Here is a 19,004-nt window from a genome sequence, read left to right on the forward strand (position 1 = left end):
TATTCGGGATATTATTCTGGAGCAGTGGAAAACGCCGGAGACGCCGTTTCGGCTGGCGCGCAGCATGGCTCGCCTGTATCCCATTCCGGAAGGGGATCGGGCTACGTTAGCTTCGCCAGTCGTGGATGCAGTGGTCTCGGCAATTTCCAAGCGGCATACCGTGCCTGTTGAGGGCGGTTCTGCCTTGCGGGACTCTGAGGAGCGCAAATTGGAGAGCATCCTTAAGCAAAATTTTCAGGTCTCTGCCTTTGGGGTCCAGGCGGCTATTTGTGGGGGACTGGTCGCTCGCGCCGTGTTTCGGTGGGCGGAGCGGGTCTTGGATCGAGAGTCTGATGACTGGTCTCTGGTGGATCAGGAGGTAGCGAAGATTGAGATGGCGGCCTCATTCCTCTCAGATGCTCTATATGACTTGGTGCGGATCTCGGCTAAGTCTATGGCTTTTGGCGTGGCCGCAAGGCGTGTGTTGTGGCTGCGCGCTTGGGCGGCGGATGCTGCGTCCAAAGCTAAGCTTACTAAATTTCCCTTTCGGCGGTCGTTTTTGTTTGGAGAGGACTTGGATAAGTTGATTCAGACTTTGTCGGACTCGAAAGTTCCCCGTCTGCCGGAGGACCGTGCCCGTCCGGCGTCTCGGGGGAGTGCGGCCCGGGGGCGTTTGCGGGATTTTCGCAAGTATCGCCCTGGGCGTGGGGCTGCTTCTTTCCAGTCTCCGGGATTTTCCCGGGGTCGGTTCTTCCAGCGCATGCAGCCCTTTCGGGGGGCCCGTCGGGGGGCAGGGAATCCCTCCGCCGGTTCCCCCGCTTCCCGTCCTGCACAATGACGCCTTGCCGGCGCCCCCTTTGGTTCCGGTGGGGGCCCGGCTGCGTGAATTTTTCCCCAAATGGGCCGAGATCACGTCCGATCAGTGGGTCCTGGAGGTGGTGCGGGACGGTTATGCCCTGGAGTTCGCCCACTCTCTGCCGGATTTTTTCCTCGCTTCTCCATGTCAGACTCCGGGGAAGACGCAGGCTTTTCGCCAGAACCTTCAGCGCTTGCTAGATCTCAGGGCAGTTGTTCCGGTGCCCCCTCCGGAGTGGGGCACGGGCAGGTACTCCATTTACTTTGTGGTGCCCAAGAAGGAGGGGACCTTTCGGCCCATCCTCGATTTGAAAGGGGTCAACAGGGCTCTCAAGATTCCCTCTTTCCGTATGGAAACTCTGCGGTCGGTCATTCTGGCGGTTCAGCCGGGGGAGTTTCTCACTTCTCTCGATCTGACGGAGGCCTACTTGCATGTTCCCATTCGGGCCTCTCATCAGCGTTTCCTGCGCTTTGCGATCTTGGGTCGGCACTTTCAGTTCTGTGCGCTTCCCTTTGGGCTGGCCACGGCTCCTCGGACGTTCACCAAGGTGATGGTGGTCGTCGCGGCAGCCTTGCGGTCGGAGGGCATCCTGGTACACCCCTACCTGGACGACTGGTTAATTCGGGCAAAGTCGTTGCAGGAAAGCTCCCGGGTTACTGCTCGGGTGGTGGAGTTTCTCCGGTCGCTGGGCTGGGTGGTCAACCTTTCCAAGAGTCGGTTGGTCCCGGCTCAGCGTCTGGAGTACCTAGGGGTGCTGTTCGACACCTCCTTGGGGAGGGTCTTCCTCCCAGAGGGCCGGGTGAGCAAATTGCAATCTCAGATTCGCCTGCTTTTGGCGTCCCGGTGTCCTCGGGCGCGAGATTTCCTCCGTGTCTTGGGGTCGATGGCGGCGTCCCTGGACGTGGTGAGGTGGGCGCGGGCCCACATGCGTCCTCTCCAGTATGCTCTGCTCCGGAGGTGGTCTCCCCAGAGGCACGGGATGGATGTTCCGGTCCCCCTGCGAGGCTTGGCGCGCTGCAGTCTGCGTTGGTGGCTCCAGACCCCTCACCTAGTTCAGGGGGTGGGTCTGGATCTCCCGCAGTGGACGGTGCTCCTGACGGATGCGAGTCTCCTGGGTTGGGGGGCTCAGTGTTTGGGTCACTCAGCTCAGGGCACCTGGTCCGCGGAGGAGGCCGCCTGGTCGATCAACGTGTTGGAGACCAGAGCGGTCCGTCTGGCGCTGTTGGTTTTCCACTCCCTGTTGCTGGGCAAGTCGGTCAGAGTGCTGTCGGACAATGCCACGGCGGTGGCTTAGGTCAATCGTCAGGGGGGCACCAAGAGCACTCAGGTGGCGCAGGAGGCGGCTCTGCTCATGGTTTGGGCGGAATCCCATCTGCTGGACCTCTCGGCCTCTCATATAGCCGGAGTAGAAAATGTTCAGGCAGACTTCCTCAGTCGTCACTTTCTAGATCCAGGAGAGTGGTGTCTCGGCGCCGAGGCGTTTCAGTTGATAGTGCAGGCTTGGGGGCAGCCCCTGATGGACCTGATGGCCACGGGTGGCAACGCCAAAGTGCCCCGCTTCTTCAGTCGTCGCAGGGACGGTCTGGCCGAGGGTCTGGATGCTCTGGTCCAGCAGTGGCCAACGGAGGGGCTGTTGTATGTGTTCCCTCCTTGGCCGCTGGTGGGCAGAGTGCTTCTTCGCATTGTTCACCATCCGGGTTTGGTGGTGCTGGTGGCGCCGGATTGGCCTCGCCGTCCGTGGTATGCGGATCTGGTGAGGCACCTGGTAGCGGATCCTCTTCCTCTGCCTCTCTCGGACGACCTTCTGATGCAGGGTCCCATTCCCATGTTCGACCCGTCTCCCTTCTGTCTTACGGCGTGGCTCTTGAAAGGGGTCGCCTTAGCAAGAAGGGATATTCAGACAAGGTGATCTCTACACTGTTGGGGTCCCGGAGGCTTTCTACCTCTCGGGCTTATGTGCGGGTTTGGCGTCTCTTTGAGGAATGGTGTCGGGCGCGGGGAGTGACCTCTTTTCGCGCTTCTCTGCCTAACATTCTAGAGTTCTTGCAGGATGGCCTGGATAGAGGCCTGGCTTGGTCTTCTCTCCGGGTTCATATTGCGGCCCTGTCGGCCTTTCGAGGGTTGGTGTCAGGTCAGCGTTTATCGGCTCTTCCTGATGTGATTCGGTTTTTGCGGGCGGCCAAGTTGCTTAGGCCTCCCCTACGGCCCTCGGTTCCCTCTTGGGATCTTAATCTGGTTCTCTCTGTTTTGGTGCGTCCGCCTTTCGAGCCCTTGGACGACTGTTCTTTGAAGGACCTTACTTTGAAGGCGGTCTTTTTGGTGGCCATTACTTCTGCTAGGCGTGTTTCTGAGCTGCAGGCTTTCTCTTGTAGGGCTCCCTTCTTGGAGTTTTCTAGGGAGCGGGTCGTCTTGCGGCCTGTTCCTTCCTTTCTGCCGAAGGTTGTTTCTCCTTTTCATGTCAATCAATCGGTGGTTCTCCCGGTCTTGGGTGGTCGGGAGGGCTCTTCTGAGCAACGGCAGCTGCGCAAGTTGGATGTCGGTCGGGTCCTTCGCTCTTATGTGCAGCGGACCCAGGAATTCCGGAAGTCCGATCATCTCTTTGTCCTCCTGGCGGGTCCTCGTCGGGGAGCGGGCGCTTCTAAGGCTACTATTGCGCGCTGGATCAAGGAGACGATTGCTTCCGCTTATCTTCTGAAACAGCAGCCTGTTCCGGAGTTTCTCAAGGCTCATTCCACTCGGGGTCAGGCGGCTTCTTGGGCTGAGTCGTCGCTCGTGCCTCCAGTGGATATTTGTAAGGCTGCGGTTTGGTCCTCCTTGCATTCCTTTGTTCGTCATTATCGGGTTGATGTGCAGGCGCGTCGGGACGCGGTGTTCGGTGAGCGTGTACTGGTATCGGCCCTTCGGGGGTCCCGCCCGTGAGAGGGACTGCTTTGGTACGTCCCATTCGTAAAGTTAACCTCTACTGGTCTGGAGAGTGCTAAAGAAGGAGAAATTAGGTTCTTACCTGCTAATTTACTTTCTTTTAGCTTCTCCAGACCAGTAGAGGTCCCCACCCTGTCTGTTGTTGTTGTTGTTGGGGCTGTTGCGCGGGCAGTTTTTGGTTTTTGCTGCGGGTTCTAGTATTTTTCTAGGGCCGGGGAGAATTGAAGAACAGCGGCTGTGGCTCGGCTGGCTTAGCTGGCGAGCTGTGGGGACATTCTTCCTTCGGGAATTTCTCCTCTGCATTTTCCAACAGCATTTTGGGTATGTTATTTGTTACTCCTTTTGGAGTATTGTTTTTTCTCTCTGTTGTTTTCCAGTTCTTGGTTCTGCTTGGCTATTCGGCAGACTGAGGGAAATAGAGAGGAGGGGCTAGGATATACTGTCCCAAAGTTTTGTTTTCAGTCTCCACCTGCTGGTCATGATTAGATATATACCCATTCGTAAAGTTAACCTCTACTGGTCTGGAGAAGCTAAAAGAAAGTAAATTAGCAGGTAAGAACCTAATTTCTCCTTCTTCATCTTGTATTTATTTATTTATTTTAAAAACATTTAGGCTCTTAACTTGCCCTCTCTTTTACTAACTTACAAGCCTAAGTTTTCAGCTGATGATTGATCATAAATTAGGCTTTAGGATCATAAATGTTAAGCTTAGATTAGGCCCACCACTTAATTTGCCTGTTTTTAGGAGTCTAATTTATGAGCATGGTGCTGAAAACTAGTGCTAAGCTCCTGACGTTTTTTTCCTTGCCCTAAACATAACATAGTAAATGTTGGTCTATCCAGTATGCCCAATGAGGTGTCTGGAGATTTTAATGAAATTTAAGTGGAAGACACAACGCTGTCTGGTGGAAGATATACAATAGGCGAGCTGAACTGCAATGAGACTTTTTGGAGTTCAAGACTAATGCAGGAAGGAGGATGGTCAAAGGAAGTGTCTTCACATTTTTCTACTCCTTTACACTGATAGCAATGTGGAATGACATGAGAAATGTTGTTATAGAACAAATGCATATCTCTCATAGGTATTTCCCTGTGCCTGGAGGGCTTACAGTCTAACTTTGTACCTGAGGCAAAGGAGGGTTAAAGAACTTGCCTAAGATCTCAAGGATCACCAGTAGGATTTTAAATCTGGCCTTCCTGATTCTCAGCCTGCTGTTATAGGCCATTAGGCCTCTCTGTCCTTGGGGTTATGTTGCCTCTTGCAGTAGAATTCAGCAAGTCACATGTAGTAAGGCAGTATCTCGAAGTAATGGGGGAGAGCTAGACATCATTTATAAAAGTATAACAAAAATTTTCACCTGCCTTTAATTAAAAAGCAAGAAAAGAATAGCCACCAAATCCTCTGTTCCTTGTGACCCTGGGCAAGTCACTTAATCTTCCACTTTGAATGTCAGCTTTGAAATGACAAAGCGATAAAAAGTCGATATACAAGTCCCTATGCCTTTTCTCCTTTCTCTTCCCCTCTTCATTATCTTACTCTGTTTTCTAATATCCCCATTCCCAACATTGGCTATGTCTGAAGCAGCCTGTTACTGCTATGATGGGGGGGGGAGGCAAAAAGGCCCATCTCCCGGATTTTCATTTTCCATTTTACAAAATGTGGCCAGCAAGTTCCCTGCAATTTCTCACCTCTTGGTCTTCTCTTCATTTTCCTCCAGGAGGCGCTGCTGTAGCTGATACAAAAAGCTTGCATTAGAACCAGGTGCAAATATACCTGGTGCACATGACTTCTTATGCAAGCTGAACGCACAATTTTTGTTCGCTTGATGCAGTAAACAAATCATAAACTTAATAGAGCTTACAATCTAACCAAAATAGGGGTTAGGGAATTTCTCACAGAGTGAATGATAAAACAGACGGGTACTTTACAACTGAGTAGAAGTGAGGCTGAAACCTTCTGCCAATGTATGGTGGCCAAAAAAGCAAAGATGCCAGGAATTGATAGAAAAGGAATGGTAAACAAGGCTAAGAATATTATAATGCCTCATAATGCCTCTGTATCGCTCCATGGTATGACTTCACCTTGAATATTGGTTCAAAGAAGCGCTACCAGGATGATAAAGGCGCTGGAACCCCTCTCATAGGAGGAAAGACTAAAGATGTTGGGGCTCTTCAGCTTGGAAAAGAGACAGCTGAAGGGAGATATGATTGAAGTCTACAAAATCATGAATGTGTAGAACGGGTACAAATAGATCAGTTTCTTATTCCATCAGAAATTACAAAGACTAGGGGACATTTGATGAAGTTACAGGGAAATACTTTTAAAACCAATAGGAGGAAATATTTTTTCACTCGGAGACTAGTTAAGCTCTGGAACGCATTGCCAGAGGACGTGGTAAGAGCGGTTAATGGAGCTGGTTAAAAAAAAAAAAGGTTTAGACAGGTTTCTGGAGGAAAAGTCCATAATCTGTTATTGAGACAGACATGGAGGAAAGCCACTGAACATAAGAGATGCTGCTGCTGGGTCAGACCAGTGGTCCATCATGCCCAGCAGTCCGCTCACGCGGCAGCCCTTTTGGTCAAAGACCAGTGCGCTAACTGAGACTAGCCCTACCTGCGTACTTCCTTGTTCAGCAGGAACTTGTCTAACTTTGTCTTGAATCCCTGGAGGGTGTTTTCCCCTATGACAGCCTTGGTGAATCGATTCGAATCGGGCAACACTAGTGCAGACATCACACTAGCTCTGCTCCAGCTTTTGTGCCATTTTCTGCACTGGGTCCCCCTTCCTCCTGTGTCCTGAATACAGCTCTGTATATGCCTTGTTAAATGAACTACCGTATATTTCAGATGCTATAAACTACAATGCTCCCAGATTCTAGTGCTCTTTGATTACCGCTTAGGTGTTTTTTTTTGGACTTAGCCTCACATTGGCTCTCATTTTGGTTTTCAGAACGTGGATGTGGACCGCACCAAGGAAGACGCCCTGCAGACCGTGCCTACCCACTTATAGCTGCTATTGACGTGACCTACATGAGGATTCAGCGCTCAGGTACTCTCGCCTCTGGAGGACGCACCGGACAGAAGGCGAGAGCTGCACAATCATTCCAGCCTGAGCACCTGGATTTTGTCACTTTTCTCATAACGAAAGCACATAGAACTTCAGAGGAAAAGAAAGTATTCAGTGTTTGGACTGCAAAATCAAATATCTTGCATTAGTTTCTTGTATTTGTAACTTTTTTTTTTTTTTTTTTTTTAAGTTGTTTTATTTTTCAGCTTCTTCAAAATAAGTCTGGACAGATCTGTTGGAAATGACATAGAATGGCACAAGCCTTCCAAAGGGAGAGGAGAAATTTTGCTTGTTAAGATTTTCTCTGATCTTGACTTGCTTCCAGGGATCCTTCCAGGGATCTGCTGTTTTTGCAAGGCTCTAACAATGTTTCTGCCTTTGCCTGGCTGTGGAGGTGCTAGCCTGTTTAATAGCTCTTTTTTTTCCTACAAGTACATTTGCTGCTCATTAATATTCTTGTCTAGGCCACATCTGGTGGTTGGAGCCAGACTGAAATGCACCTTGAAGTCGGTTTGGAAAAGCAAGTAATTTAAATCTCGAATCTACATCCATTTTGTGAAATGGACCTTTTTCAGTCTCTTGCAACTTTTACTTCTGGTAAAACAGGTTTTGGCTATTTTTATTTATTTTTTTTTTACATTTTGCAGCAGAGGACAAATAGAATATAACAATGAACTCATGTTTATCCACTGCTAGCTTAACTATGCCTGAACAGTCAAAAGGCCCTTAGCTAGACATCATGCTTATTAAGCTGAGAGTAAAAGGCTGGGCTACAGGAGTCCTATGAGTTTTGCAATTGATACTGGAATGGCAATATGGGGATGTCAGAGTCAATATATATAATTCAGGGATGAAATGATTTGAATTGAACATGTGAAGTCAAAAAATATGCACACACAATCTTGCGTACTAAATATTCTCACAATGTGCAATATATTAAACAGTCGTGTATTGACCATCTCATATATGCTCAAACACGGAGCTCCTCCAGGGATGTATCCCTATAGAAGAACTTGCCTCCCAATCACCGCATATGTATTTGTGTATAAACAAAAAAGTGCTAGTAACTTTTTTGGCATTCTTAGCATTATATGTGCTTCGTAATTTATTTTAAAAAATAAAGAATTTTTAAGACTTATCTCAAAGGGATTTGAAGAGTCCCAAGGCGGACCACGTTTCGCTCTCTTCTTCAGGAGACCTAGTGAGCATTTCACGTGTTAGTGTACATTTAACTGTCACTAGACTGGTTTCCAAAACGCCAAAATTTTTTGAAATGGGAAGACGGCATTTTGGAAATCAGTCCAGTGACAGTTAAATGTACACTAACACGTGAAATGCTCACTAGGTCTCCTGAAGAAGAGAGCGAAACGTGGTCCGCCTTGGGACTCTTCAAATCCCTTTGAGATAAGTCTTAAAAATTCTTTATTTTTTAAAATAAATTACGAAGCACATATAATGCTAAGAATGCCAAAAAAGTTACTAGCACTTTTTTGTTTATACACAAATACATATGCGGTGATTGGGAGACGAGTTCTTCTATAGGGATACATCCCTGTAGGAGCTCTGTGTTTCTGAGCGACTGTTTAATATATTGCACATTGTGAGAATATTTGTGAATATGGGGATGTCTGCCAACATGTGCTCTGTGAAGAAACTCTGTGTGTGTTTGTCTGGCCTGTGTAACAAAGTGATCAGAAGTAGTGAGCTGAATCCTATTGGATTCAACAGTATTGAAGCAGAATTTCACATATAACCAAGGGACACGCTGCCAGAAAGTGAACCTCATCAGCTGCCCATTCAGTTCTTAAGGCCCTCATTCTGTAAGCGGAGCCTGCCTTGGCCAACGACTACAAAATGGACACTAGCCATGTGTCAATCACTGACAGGCACTGCTTCTAGACTCATGACTCCCAAAGACCCTAGGCGTCGTAAATGTTGGCCATGGTTTTACAGGCCATACCTTTTTGAAGCCCAAAGTCTTTCCTGAATCATGGCCAGTGATGTCCAGCACAACCCTTAACCACACCCACTTCCGGGCTTTGGCGTCACTATGCGCTGCAAGCCACCGGTCCTGGAGGCTGCATAGCAGCAGCTATTATTTTTATTTTTTGAGGGTTTAATTGGGTTTTAATAGCATGACCAATTATCGCACCAATTAAGTTTTGCAGAGGTAGGGTGGCTACCACCGCCTATTTTTTTTGTGACTTTGTAGAATCTGGTCCTAAGTATGGAGTTTCATTGCAGCTATGAATGATAGGTTTACATGTTACTAGTATGTTAGAGCTCTTTCAGGACTCTGGTTATTTGTTGCTTTTGTATTTTTTTTTTTCAAGTTTGATCTATCAGGTTTTCTAGTTTCAAGTTTTAGTTAAAATTTGATTTAATTACTTATCAGATTTACAAAAAATACAAAAATTAAAAAGGAAGATTTAAAACCAATGGACATACGACAGTAAACCAAGTCTCAATATTTAAACACAGAGAAACAAAAGGGAAGGAGGGAGAAATACATTCCTGATAGGATAGAAGAACATTTAAGGCAAAAACAGGAGGATGAGGGAGAAATTGTTTAGCTGTGGATAAGAAATGGGACGTCGCCCTTTTGATATTATAAATTAAAGGCATCCTTAAATAAAAAGCATTTCAATTTGCCTTTGAACCTGGCTAGAGTTTTTTCTTTTCTTAAAGTGTGTCGGCAAGGCGTTCCATAGTTGAGGTGCAGTGACGGAAAAGATATCAGGGTGCTTTGTGCTAATTATCTTTAGTTGGTCAGTTAGATCTAAGTAAATGTAAGGGCATATATGGAATTAGGAGTTTGTCTATAAATAATGGTGTCTGATATTAGGTTTTAAAAGACAGCAAAACTGGTAGGAAGTTCTTCTTTACCCAACGTGTGGTGGACACCTGGAATGCGCTTCAAGAGGACGTAATAGGGCAGAGTACAGTACTGGGGTTTAAGAAAGGATTGGACAATTTCCTGCTGGAAAGGGGGATAGAGGGGTATAAATAGAGGATTACTGCACAGGCCTGGATCTGTTGGGCCACCGCGTGAGCGGACTGCTGGGCACGATGGACCTCAGGTCTGACCCAGCGGAGGCATTGCTTATGTTCTTAGATGTAATGTTGTGCTCAAGTTGCTCCAGATCACCAGCAAAAGTAGTTTCCAATGTGGGTATGACCTCAAACAGCCACTTCAGTCAAAACATGAGATAAATCATTTAGGGCCCCTTATACAAAGTCGTAGCGAGTCCCGTGTGACAAATTCAATTCCTGTGAGCTATGTTGCATTTGCCACGTGGGAATCGCTACTGTTGCTTTCTGAAAGGGGCCCTTGGTTTTCTGTTATTACTTATCCTCCCTGTGTACTCCTTAACAATCCAGCAATCCAACCAAATGGAGAAGACTAATAGACAAACCATCAGACAGAAAGGAATTGCAGAAAAGTATCTGAGAGAGTTCCAGTCTATCATCTGGAAAAGTAAGAAGAATATTGTTGGATGAAAAGTCTAAAGCTTCATTATATCTAATTAAACACGTAAAATCTTCAGAAATGGATTCATGAGTTTAAGCTGTTGTAACCCTGGTCCCACTTACCAAAGTGTCTGGGCACAAGCTAGCTATTTGGAATGGATACCCAGACCAGATGCTTAACCCCCCCCCCCCCCCCCAAAAAAAAAAAAAAAAAAAGGATTACATTTCTGGATGTTGAGCTGAGCGTAGGCCGGGGCCAGACTTATTCCGGTAGGCCATGGGACACAAGATCATTCCCTCTTATCTTTTGGTCTGTCCCTTTTTATCAGTTTACAGTCTGTACCAAGTTCTTCTACTTTTCTTTGGATTTCCTTTCTATATCAATTCCTGTAAACCATGCCGAGCTCCACTTCTGTGGAGATGATGCGGTATACAAACTTAAGGTTTAGTTTAGTTAGTTTAGTTTAGTTTAGTTTAAAGTGGGGAAAAAAAAAAACCCCCAGACACACCAACTCCAGAAATTATTTTTTTTTTTTTAAAAAAAGAAACTTTTACTGATCAACATTGCAGTAATTTCAAAACAACAGTGTCTGAACAAATATACAATTTAAACCTTCTCTTGCCGGGGATTGGAATATAATTGATAAACCCGATCAGTTGTTAAAATTAGATGACTATATCAGTTCAGTACTGTTCTTATCCTCCTACCTCCATCTCAATCTGCAATTCCAATGAAGGCTGCACTCTTGTTCTCCAAGTAGGCAATAAAAAAGCAACAACAAAGCCCAAAGACAAAAATCTATATTACCTGTGATACTGCCAGATCCAATTTGAAGACCCAGACCTCCCTGTCTGTCATCCCAGCTGGAGCACAGGGTTCCTTGCTTGCCTACCTTCGGTCTCACTGCAGTCACTCTGGCCCTGCTCAGCTTTCAGAATCCTCCTCATTTCAACTCTGGAGGAACTCACACTCTCAACGTTCCCTGTTCTGACAACGCTCAAACTTTTACAGCCTTCTTTGGTGATACCTCATGAGATGCTCCCTCCTGGTCATTAACTGGGAGTGAGGGAGACCAAAGACTTTTTCCTTTGCAACACAGATACTTTTATCCCCCTTCTCTATTCATATACTCTTGTAAATCTTTCTCCTCTCTTCTTATATTTTTAAGCTTTGTAAACCGTGCCGAGCTCCACTTCCGTGGAGATGATGCGGTATATAAACTTAAGGCTTAGTTTAGTTTAGTTTAACTCTTCTCCCTTCGTGATTCATCTTGTTGGTCATCTCATGTAACTATAGAATCCCATAGTTTAATAACTCCACCCAGGGGGTTTATCCCTTCTGCACCAGATACCAAATACCACTCCCCTCTCTGGGTAAACCCAGGCTCATTCAGGTTTAGTAATCCCTTGGGGAAAACAAACTTCAGTATTCATATTCCCCAGGAGGCACTGTTTAGAAATGTGTTGTATATGATTTCATTTTATCAAAGATTGTTTCCTTTTCTAAGGTTTTTGGAAAAATCCTTGGTAAATATGATTTGAGTGTGTAATAAAAAAAATTTAAAATGCTTTATTCAATTTCTTGGAAATCTGAAAAGGAAGCCCTAGTTTTCTATAAGTGCATATGATATGGGAATATTTCAGAAGAGAAGCAATTTTTAGACGGGCTTGCATTGGGACAAGGTTTTGCACTACTTTTCAAACTGGAAATATGAATATACTGCCTTAAAAATGTAGTCTCTTTAGCTGGCAAAGTATATGTAAAATTTTTTTTTTTTTTTTTAAACCCACCTTTCTTTTTTTTCTCTCCTGATCTAGACAGGTCCCCTTGAACACTTTTTAAATGTGTCGTAAGTATTTTGCATAGATATTTAGAAGTCATTAGGATGGACAGTTTTCAGAAACTGTGGGAAAACACTTTTTATCTGTTTCCTCACTATGTGTTGTGCTTTTATTATTTATACTGTCTTAGAATTTCTATATATTAACCCTTTATTTGGCATTCTTGCTTAGAAGCAACATGTGTCTTCTATGGCTCTTATGGGAGATCTGCATTAGAGAATGACAAGGGGGCAAATTTTTTCCCCATCCCCATGGGAACTAATTTTCCCGTCCCGTCTAGTTCTTTTCCTGTCCCTGCCCCATTCCTGCAAGCTCTGTCCTTATCTGCACAAGCCTCAAACACTTTAAAATCATAAGTGTTTGAGGCTTGTGCAGTTAAGGCAGAGCTTACAGCAGGGGTTGTCAATTCCGGTCCTCGAGAGCCAGAGCCAGGCCAGGTTTTCAGGATATCCACAATAAATATGCATGAGATAGATTTGCATCTCAAGAAGGCAGTGCATGCAAATCCATCTCGTACATATTCATTGTGGATATCCTGAAAACCTGACCTGGCTCCGGCTCTCGAGGACTGGAATTGCCTACCCCTGGCTTACAGGAATGGGGCAGGGACAAAAACTTGCGGGGATGGGGAAAAAATTGTCCGGGTGTCATTCTCTATCTGCATCTCCAAATGCCTGTTACTTGGCACTGATGCTCTCGTTCAACATCAAGTTACGTAAAGCAGCCATTTCACCATCTGCCAATTAAAGGGTTAGTATAGGAAAAAAAATTCAGGACAACATATCCAGTATAGAAAAGAAGTTATTATGTGGGAAATAGTAAAAACAGAAAATAAAACAACTCCACGAGGAACCAAGAATAAAAAAATCTTCAAAGCAATATATTACATCACACTGAAAAATAATTTTTTAAAAGTTCTATATAGTAAAAAAAATCCTATATATTTATCTCATTATGCAACACCTGACCCTGTAGAAGACGTTTGTTCCTGATCCTGAAGATTATTCTGTTAAAAAATAACTTAAGGACCCCTTTTACAAAGCTGTGGTAGTAAGTCCCGGTTCTGCAAATGTGACACAGCCCATAGAAATTGAATGGGCTTCATTGCATTTGTTGCGTGGGAATCACTACCATGTCTTTGTAAAAGGGGCCCCTAAATAAATAAACATTCCTGGAAAACCTTAAGGAAAAACCACCCACCTTGTGCTCTTGCTCCAGACCCTCTCCCCTCCCTATGCATTTTGATGTTTCCTGCACGTGTTGCAGTGTTTTTCCATAGTTGCTCCGGTTTGCAGCAGTCACCTGGTCTTTAGTTCTTTGCATCGGTTTGCCTGAACATTACAGTCAAGATGATGTGAATTATGTTCTATTTTGGACGCTGCAGGTTCTCTAATCCATGTGCTGGGCCCTGGGGTGACCTTTAAAGCAGTGTTTCCCAAGTTGGTGCTGGAGTTGTACCCCTTTGCCAGTCAGGATTTGGGGATAACATAATTAATACACATGAAATTGATTTTGCTTCCACTATATGCAAATTTTTCATGCTTACTCATCATGGATATCCCAAAAACCTGACTGTCAAGAGGTGTACTCTAGAACCAACTAGGGAAGCACTGTTTTAAAACAATGTACATAATACTTGTGTTGTGGAAATTAAGCTATATTACAAACCATTCCTCTGCCTTCATTTAGGTGAATGGTATTAATACACCATCAGCACTTGGAATATAGATTTTGTATTTTTGCTGTTGAGACAAAATATCAAATACTCTCATTAACCGTATTTTAGGTAAAGCATGCACACAGACATATATATCTGTTTTCATGCAGCTTGGTCTCACATTTTAGTCCTGGCTTGATATTTTTTTTTTTTTTTTTCTGGAGAAAGATCCAGTTTTTGGTATAAAATCATCTGTTAATGGAACCAGTGGGGAAGTCCTGACTTAAACTGTCTTGAGGTACTATAAAGTTGTTTCCACCCCCTCCCTTTTTTTTTTTTTTCTAGTGAACTTCTCCGGTGGTAGCTAGGGTTACCACACATCTGGGTGTCCGGATGGTTTTCTAAAACCTGGCAGTTTGTTTGGGATTTGGACTCTAGAATCTAGTCTAATTTTTATTTATTTATTTTTTTAATCTTTGGGCAGGCAGCAGGGGTCACCCGTGGGAGAGAACTGCATCATTTACGGTCCTGCTGTGGGTACCGATGGTCTTGGGGCAAGAACTCCTGTTGTGAGCCGCTGGAAGCTCGTTTGGCGCTGGCTGGAGGTGGCAGGAAAGGCCCTGGCTCTACCTGAACTCGGGGCTGTGTCTGGAGGACATCCACATGGGCGTGACATTGCATCCACACATGCTTGGAGGCCCTCTAGACTCTGCCCTGAGTTCTGGCAGAGCTGGGGCCTTCTTGCCACTACCAGCCAGTGCCAAGTGAGCCTCCAGTGGCTCACAACAGGAGCTCCCTACCCCCTGCTGCCACCAGAGAACTACCATCCTCTGAGGAGGGGAGTAGAGGCGCTGAGGTTTGTGTGGTGGTGGGGCTGGGGTTGGGACCACATGTCCTCCGCTTCTTTTTTTTAACTTAAGAAATATGGTAACCCTAGTAGTAGCTTATTAGGGTGACTTGTAACATGAATTGGCCAGTTGAATTTGCTAATTCAGCTGTCGTGGGTGATTTGTAGCAGATAGCTTGGACTGCCATGGTTCTTGAAGTTTGCACCCGCTGCTGTAGCTGTTTATGAGGGTGTCTCCTGTAGGATGATGTGATAGAGTTTGTTCTCAAAAAGAGTTTCATAGTCACTTGTAGAAAGAGAACAATTTTGAAACATCCATTGTGGTTTCAGATAAACTTGAAAATTGCTTATGAGCAAGGAGTTAGGAGTGTTTTTGTTTTTTCCGACACTGATTCTCGCATCACTATTTTAAATGGTGGTTTATGTAAGATACTTTTATAGCCTGCTTAAATAAAACCTAAGATTTCTCAAAAATACTGATGGATTATAAAAAAGAGAAGAAAATCTATAGTGTTTATGTACAGAGGACTGTTCTTGCCATATTGTAAATAGAAATTAAGCTGCTTTTGAGATTGGTTAAGATCCTATTGATTGCATCTGGAAGTCAGCAGGAGTCCTACTCATCAGTGGAGGTGCTGTCTTTCACCATGACTTTTAACACATGTAATCACATACTGGCATGTGTGCAAACACCGTCTGTCTTCCTTGTTTAAATTTGTGATTTGACAGTTTGAGCTGGTTTGATGCAATCTGTGGATGGGTTAAATCATTTTACATGCATTACTGATCTACGATGTCGGATGGTGGAAAAATTGATTTTATTTAATAAAAAGTCATGTTTATGAAAAATGATTTACATGTATGTATATTCTCGTAGCCAGAATTTGTACTGTGTGTGCCTGTATGTAAGTTTACATCCTCCTCCTTTCTTAAGCAATGTAAGCAGTGCCTATCAGTGAGGTATCCTGGAGTCATATATCCCCATACTTCTTTAGCAACTCTCCAGACCAGCATAGGGTTAATCTTACAAGCATCACTGATGACATCATTAGTGACAAGGTGGCAGAGGGAAGGCCCTGGCAAGAAAGGCAGCAAAGCAGCTTGTTTAGTGTTGCCGCTGCTGATGCTTTTCAGAACGGCGGTTGGAGAATCATCAGGGTTCTGCTGCACGTGAGGGATGGGAGGGAGAGATGGAAAGGTGTGCAAGGGGATGGGTTGGCGGGGTCATTGGGGTTCTGCATGCGTGTCACTGTCTTCCATCATCCCCAGATGGGATCGTTTGGAGGACTCCCACTGATTCTGCATTATGATAAGTTGTATAATTTCTATTATGATATTATAACTTAATAATAAGAGAAATGTAATGTATATTGTGTATAAAACTGCCCTAAGAACCCACCCCTGAAAAAATTTGCTTCTATAAAAGCAGTTCTTGGTGTCAAAAAGGTTGGGGGACCACTGTTTTAGAGGACTATCTGGGCTCCCGGACAGCCTTTCCAAAACCCAGTGAGCTTCATCCATATCTGGAGGGCCTCTGAGCATATACAGATAACGTTGCAGATGTGGCTGGAACTCATCTGGAAGAAGAAAGGAGGCTTTGTGGGGGTGGGACTGGAGGCGGAACAGGGCAGGGTTATGTGTCTGGGGTTTCAGGGGTAACTGATATGGTTCCCTCTAAGCCAGGGATCTCAAAGTCCCTCCTTGAGGGCTACAATCCAGTCGGGGTTTCAGGATTTCCCCTATAAATATGCATTGAAAGCAGTGCATGCAAAGAGATCTCATGCATATTCATTGGGGAAAACCTGACTGGATTTCAGCCCTCAAGGAGGAACTTTGAGACGCTTTCTCTAAAGCCAGGGGTCTCAAAGTCCCTCCTTGAGGGCCGCAATCCAGTCGGGTTTTCAGGATTTCCCCTATGAAAATGCATTGAAAGCAGTGCATGCAAATAGATCTCATGCATATTCATTGGGGAAATCCTGAAAACCTGACTGGATTGCAGCCCTCAAGGAGGGACTTTGAGATCCCTGCTCTAAGCTGAGCAGAAGTCCTTCAACTGCATTTCTGCCACTAGAGGGTGGTGCTTCAATACTGTGTTTCAGGCTCTAGTGACAAGCACATTCCCTGGAGTCCTGCAGAGCTTGCCTGTCCATTATTGGAAATGTGATAGTGGAACTGTCCCCTCCCCCCCCATGGAAGGACTACAGATGGGCTCTCCCATTGGAATTAGTTTCAATAGAATGCACACTCTGTAAGTATTTGTAGAGGTGAAAGGTCTTGAATGCAGTGCAAAAACATCTGATGCCGTGATTTCTCCTTCCAGAATTTGTGTAGCCTGCCACAAATTATATCAACATACTCAGCAGAGTAGGATCATTGGTTGAGGTGCTGCTTCTGCACCCAGAGGATGAGATCAAATCCCAGTGCTGCTCCAACTTGACCCTGAGTAAGTAATTAGGCCTAGATTCTTAAAAAAAAAAAAAACCACATTAAAAAAGATGGGCTGCTATCATAGCTGTTCTGGTAGCAAATTTAAAAAAGCAGGGCATTCTCCAAAAAACGGTCATGTAAATGAGGTTGGCGGAGAGTAGCAAAGACTCACTAAATTTGCATGTGCCTATCGCTGGAGATAGCAATGGGCACATGCGCAGAAATAAATGCAAAACAAAGTCTAATCAAGTGCAAGTTTTGGCACTTATTTTGCAGTAGAGCGAAGACTGTACCACATACCTTTGAACACTGGCCCCACAGTCGGTCAGACATATTTTCAGTTTTGCTCTCTCTGCTCCGAGGGCCAGTTTCCTCCCTCTAGTTGGTAGCACAATTTATAAATGATTACTTTAGGCCAAGCACCCTACAATAATAATGTGGAATTCTTTTATTATGACACTTATCTTTTTTGAAAAAAATGGAAAGCTCTGACGTATCCCTTTATATGAAAAAGAAGAGAACACAGATTATTCCTCTTACAACTTCAGTACACAATGTGGAAAAGGACCTTATGCACAAATGGGAAGTATTCAATTAGGCAGCTAGGTAAGTGGTCCCATATGTTGCAATGCGGAGAAATCAGCATTTTCTGTAATACAAAAATGAATGGAATGGCTCAAGGGCCAGGTGCATGGAAGGGTTTTCTCATTTTCTCTCTATGGGAAAAATGCTCGCTACAGCTGGCCTATCTACGCTATTCTCTCTCATGGTTTTGCATTTTCTTCCAAGTTGATCGCTTCTTCCTAGATTCCTATCCATTTACATATGTTTCTTTACCACTTCTATTTGAAGTGGAACATTTAGGCTATTAACCCTGACACGCTCTCTACCACGGTCTCATCTCTCCTTTCTACTACTATATCAAACAAGCCTACCGATGAAGCTGTCCTCTCCTATAACAACATTCTCTCCTCCTCTATCGATACCCTTGCCCCTCCCGTTTCCCGTCCTGTAAGATGTGTCAAACCCCAGCCCTGGTTGACCCCCAAACCTGTGCTCTTGTGCCCGAACTGCTGAATGTATTTGGCTTAAATACCGCATGCTAGCTGATGTCCATTTCGAATTCATGCTGACGGTCCTTCCAATCTACCCTCTTGCTTGCCAAACAGGACTACTACAACCATTTAACTATTTTAGTGCCAACCTTGCCATCTCTTTGCCACGCTCAACTCTCTATTCAAAGTGCCTCCACCTCCCAACCCCTCTTCACTCTCCCCTCAGATGATGGCAGAGTTCTTTCACAAGATTCACAAGATCCACCTTGAATTCTCAACAATATTGACTCCCCCAACACCTCTTCTGACTGTCTACTCTTGTCAACCTCCAAACAACCCTTATGACCCTTTCTTCCTTTTCTGAAGTTACAGAAGAGGAAACTGCTCACCTTTTCTTCTCCAAACCCACCACCTGTTCATCTTATCTGATTCCTACCTGCCTACTTGGATCCATCGCTCCCACTGTAATCGCTCCCATCTGTCACACCCTCAACCTTTCTCCACTGCTACAGTTCCTGATGTCTTCAAAACATGCTATAGTTACACCCCTCCTTAAAAAGCCCTTGCTAGACCCTACATCCCCCTCCAGCTACTGCCTTTCTCCCTCCTCCCCTTCCTATCCGTGCTGTTCACCGCCGTTGCCTGGACTTCCTTTCTTCTCATAATATTCTTGACCCACTTCAATCGGGCTTTCACCCTCTCCACTCTACAGAAACTGCCCTAGGGCGACGAAAATGATAGGAGGCTTGCGCCAGAAGACGTATGAGGAGAGACTGGAAGCCCTGAATATGTATACCCTAGAGGAAAGGAGAGACAGGGGAGATATGATTCAGACGTTCAAATACTTAAAGGGTATTAACGTAGAACAAAATATTTTCCAG

At 45.1% G+C, this 19,004-nt stretch overlaps 1 protein-coding gene across 5 annotated transcripts in view; it reads left to right on the forward strand.

Annotated features, from left to right (window-relative positions):
* The window catches only part of PFKFB4 (6-phosphofructo-2-kinase/fructose-2,6-biphosphatase 4), a 144,563-nt gene extending 136,714 nt beyond the window's left edge, over window positions 1-7,849 (forward strand). For all 5 annotated transcript variants that reach the window (XM_033926493.1, XM_033926495.1, XM_033926491.1 and 2 more), the window contains one exon: window positions 6,708-7,849. In XM_033926493.1, coding sequence (XP_033782384.1) covers window positions 6,708-6,767 — 60 coding nt within the window. In that variant the 3' untranslated portion in view covers window positions 6,768-7,849. The remainder of the gene's footprint in view (window positions 1-6,707) is intronic.
* Window positions 7,850-19,004: the final 11,155 nt, after the last annotated feature.

Source organism: Geotrypetes seraphini, chromosome 17 (assembly GCF_902459505.1).
Source record: "Geotrypetes seraphini chromosome 17, aGeoSer1.1, whole genome shotgun sequence".
Taxonomy (NCBI): Eukaryota; Metazoa; Chordata; class Amphibia; order Gymnophiona; family Dermophiidae; genus Geotrypetes; species Geotrypetes seraphini.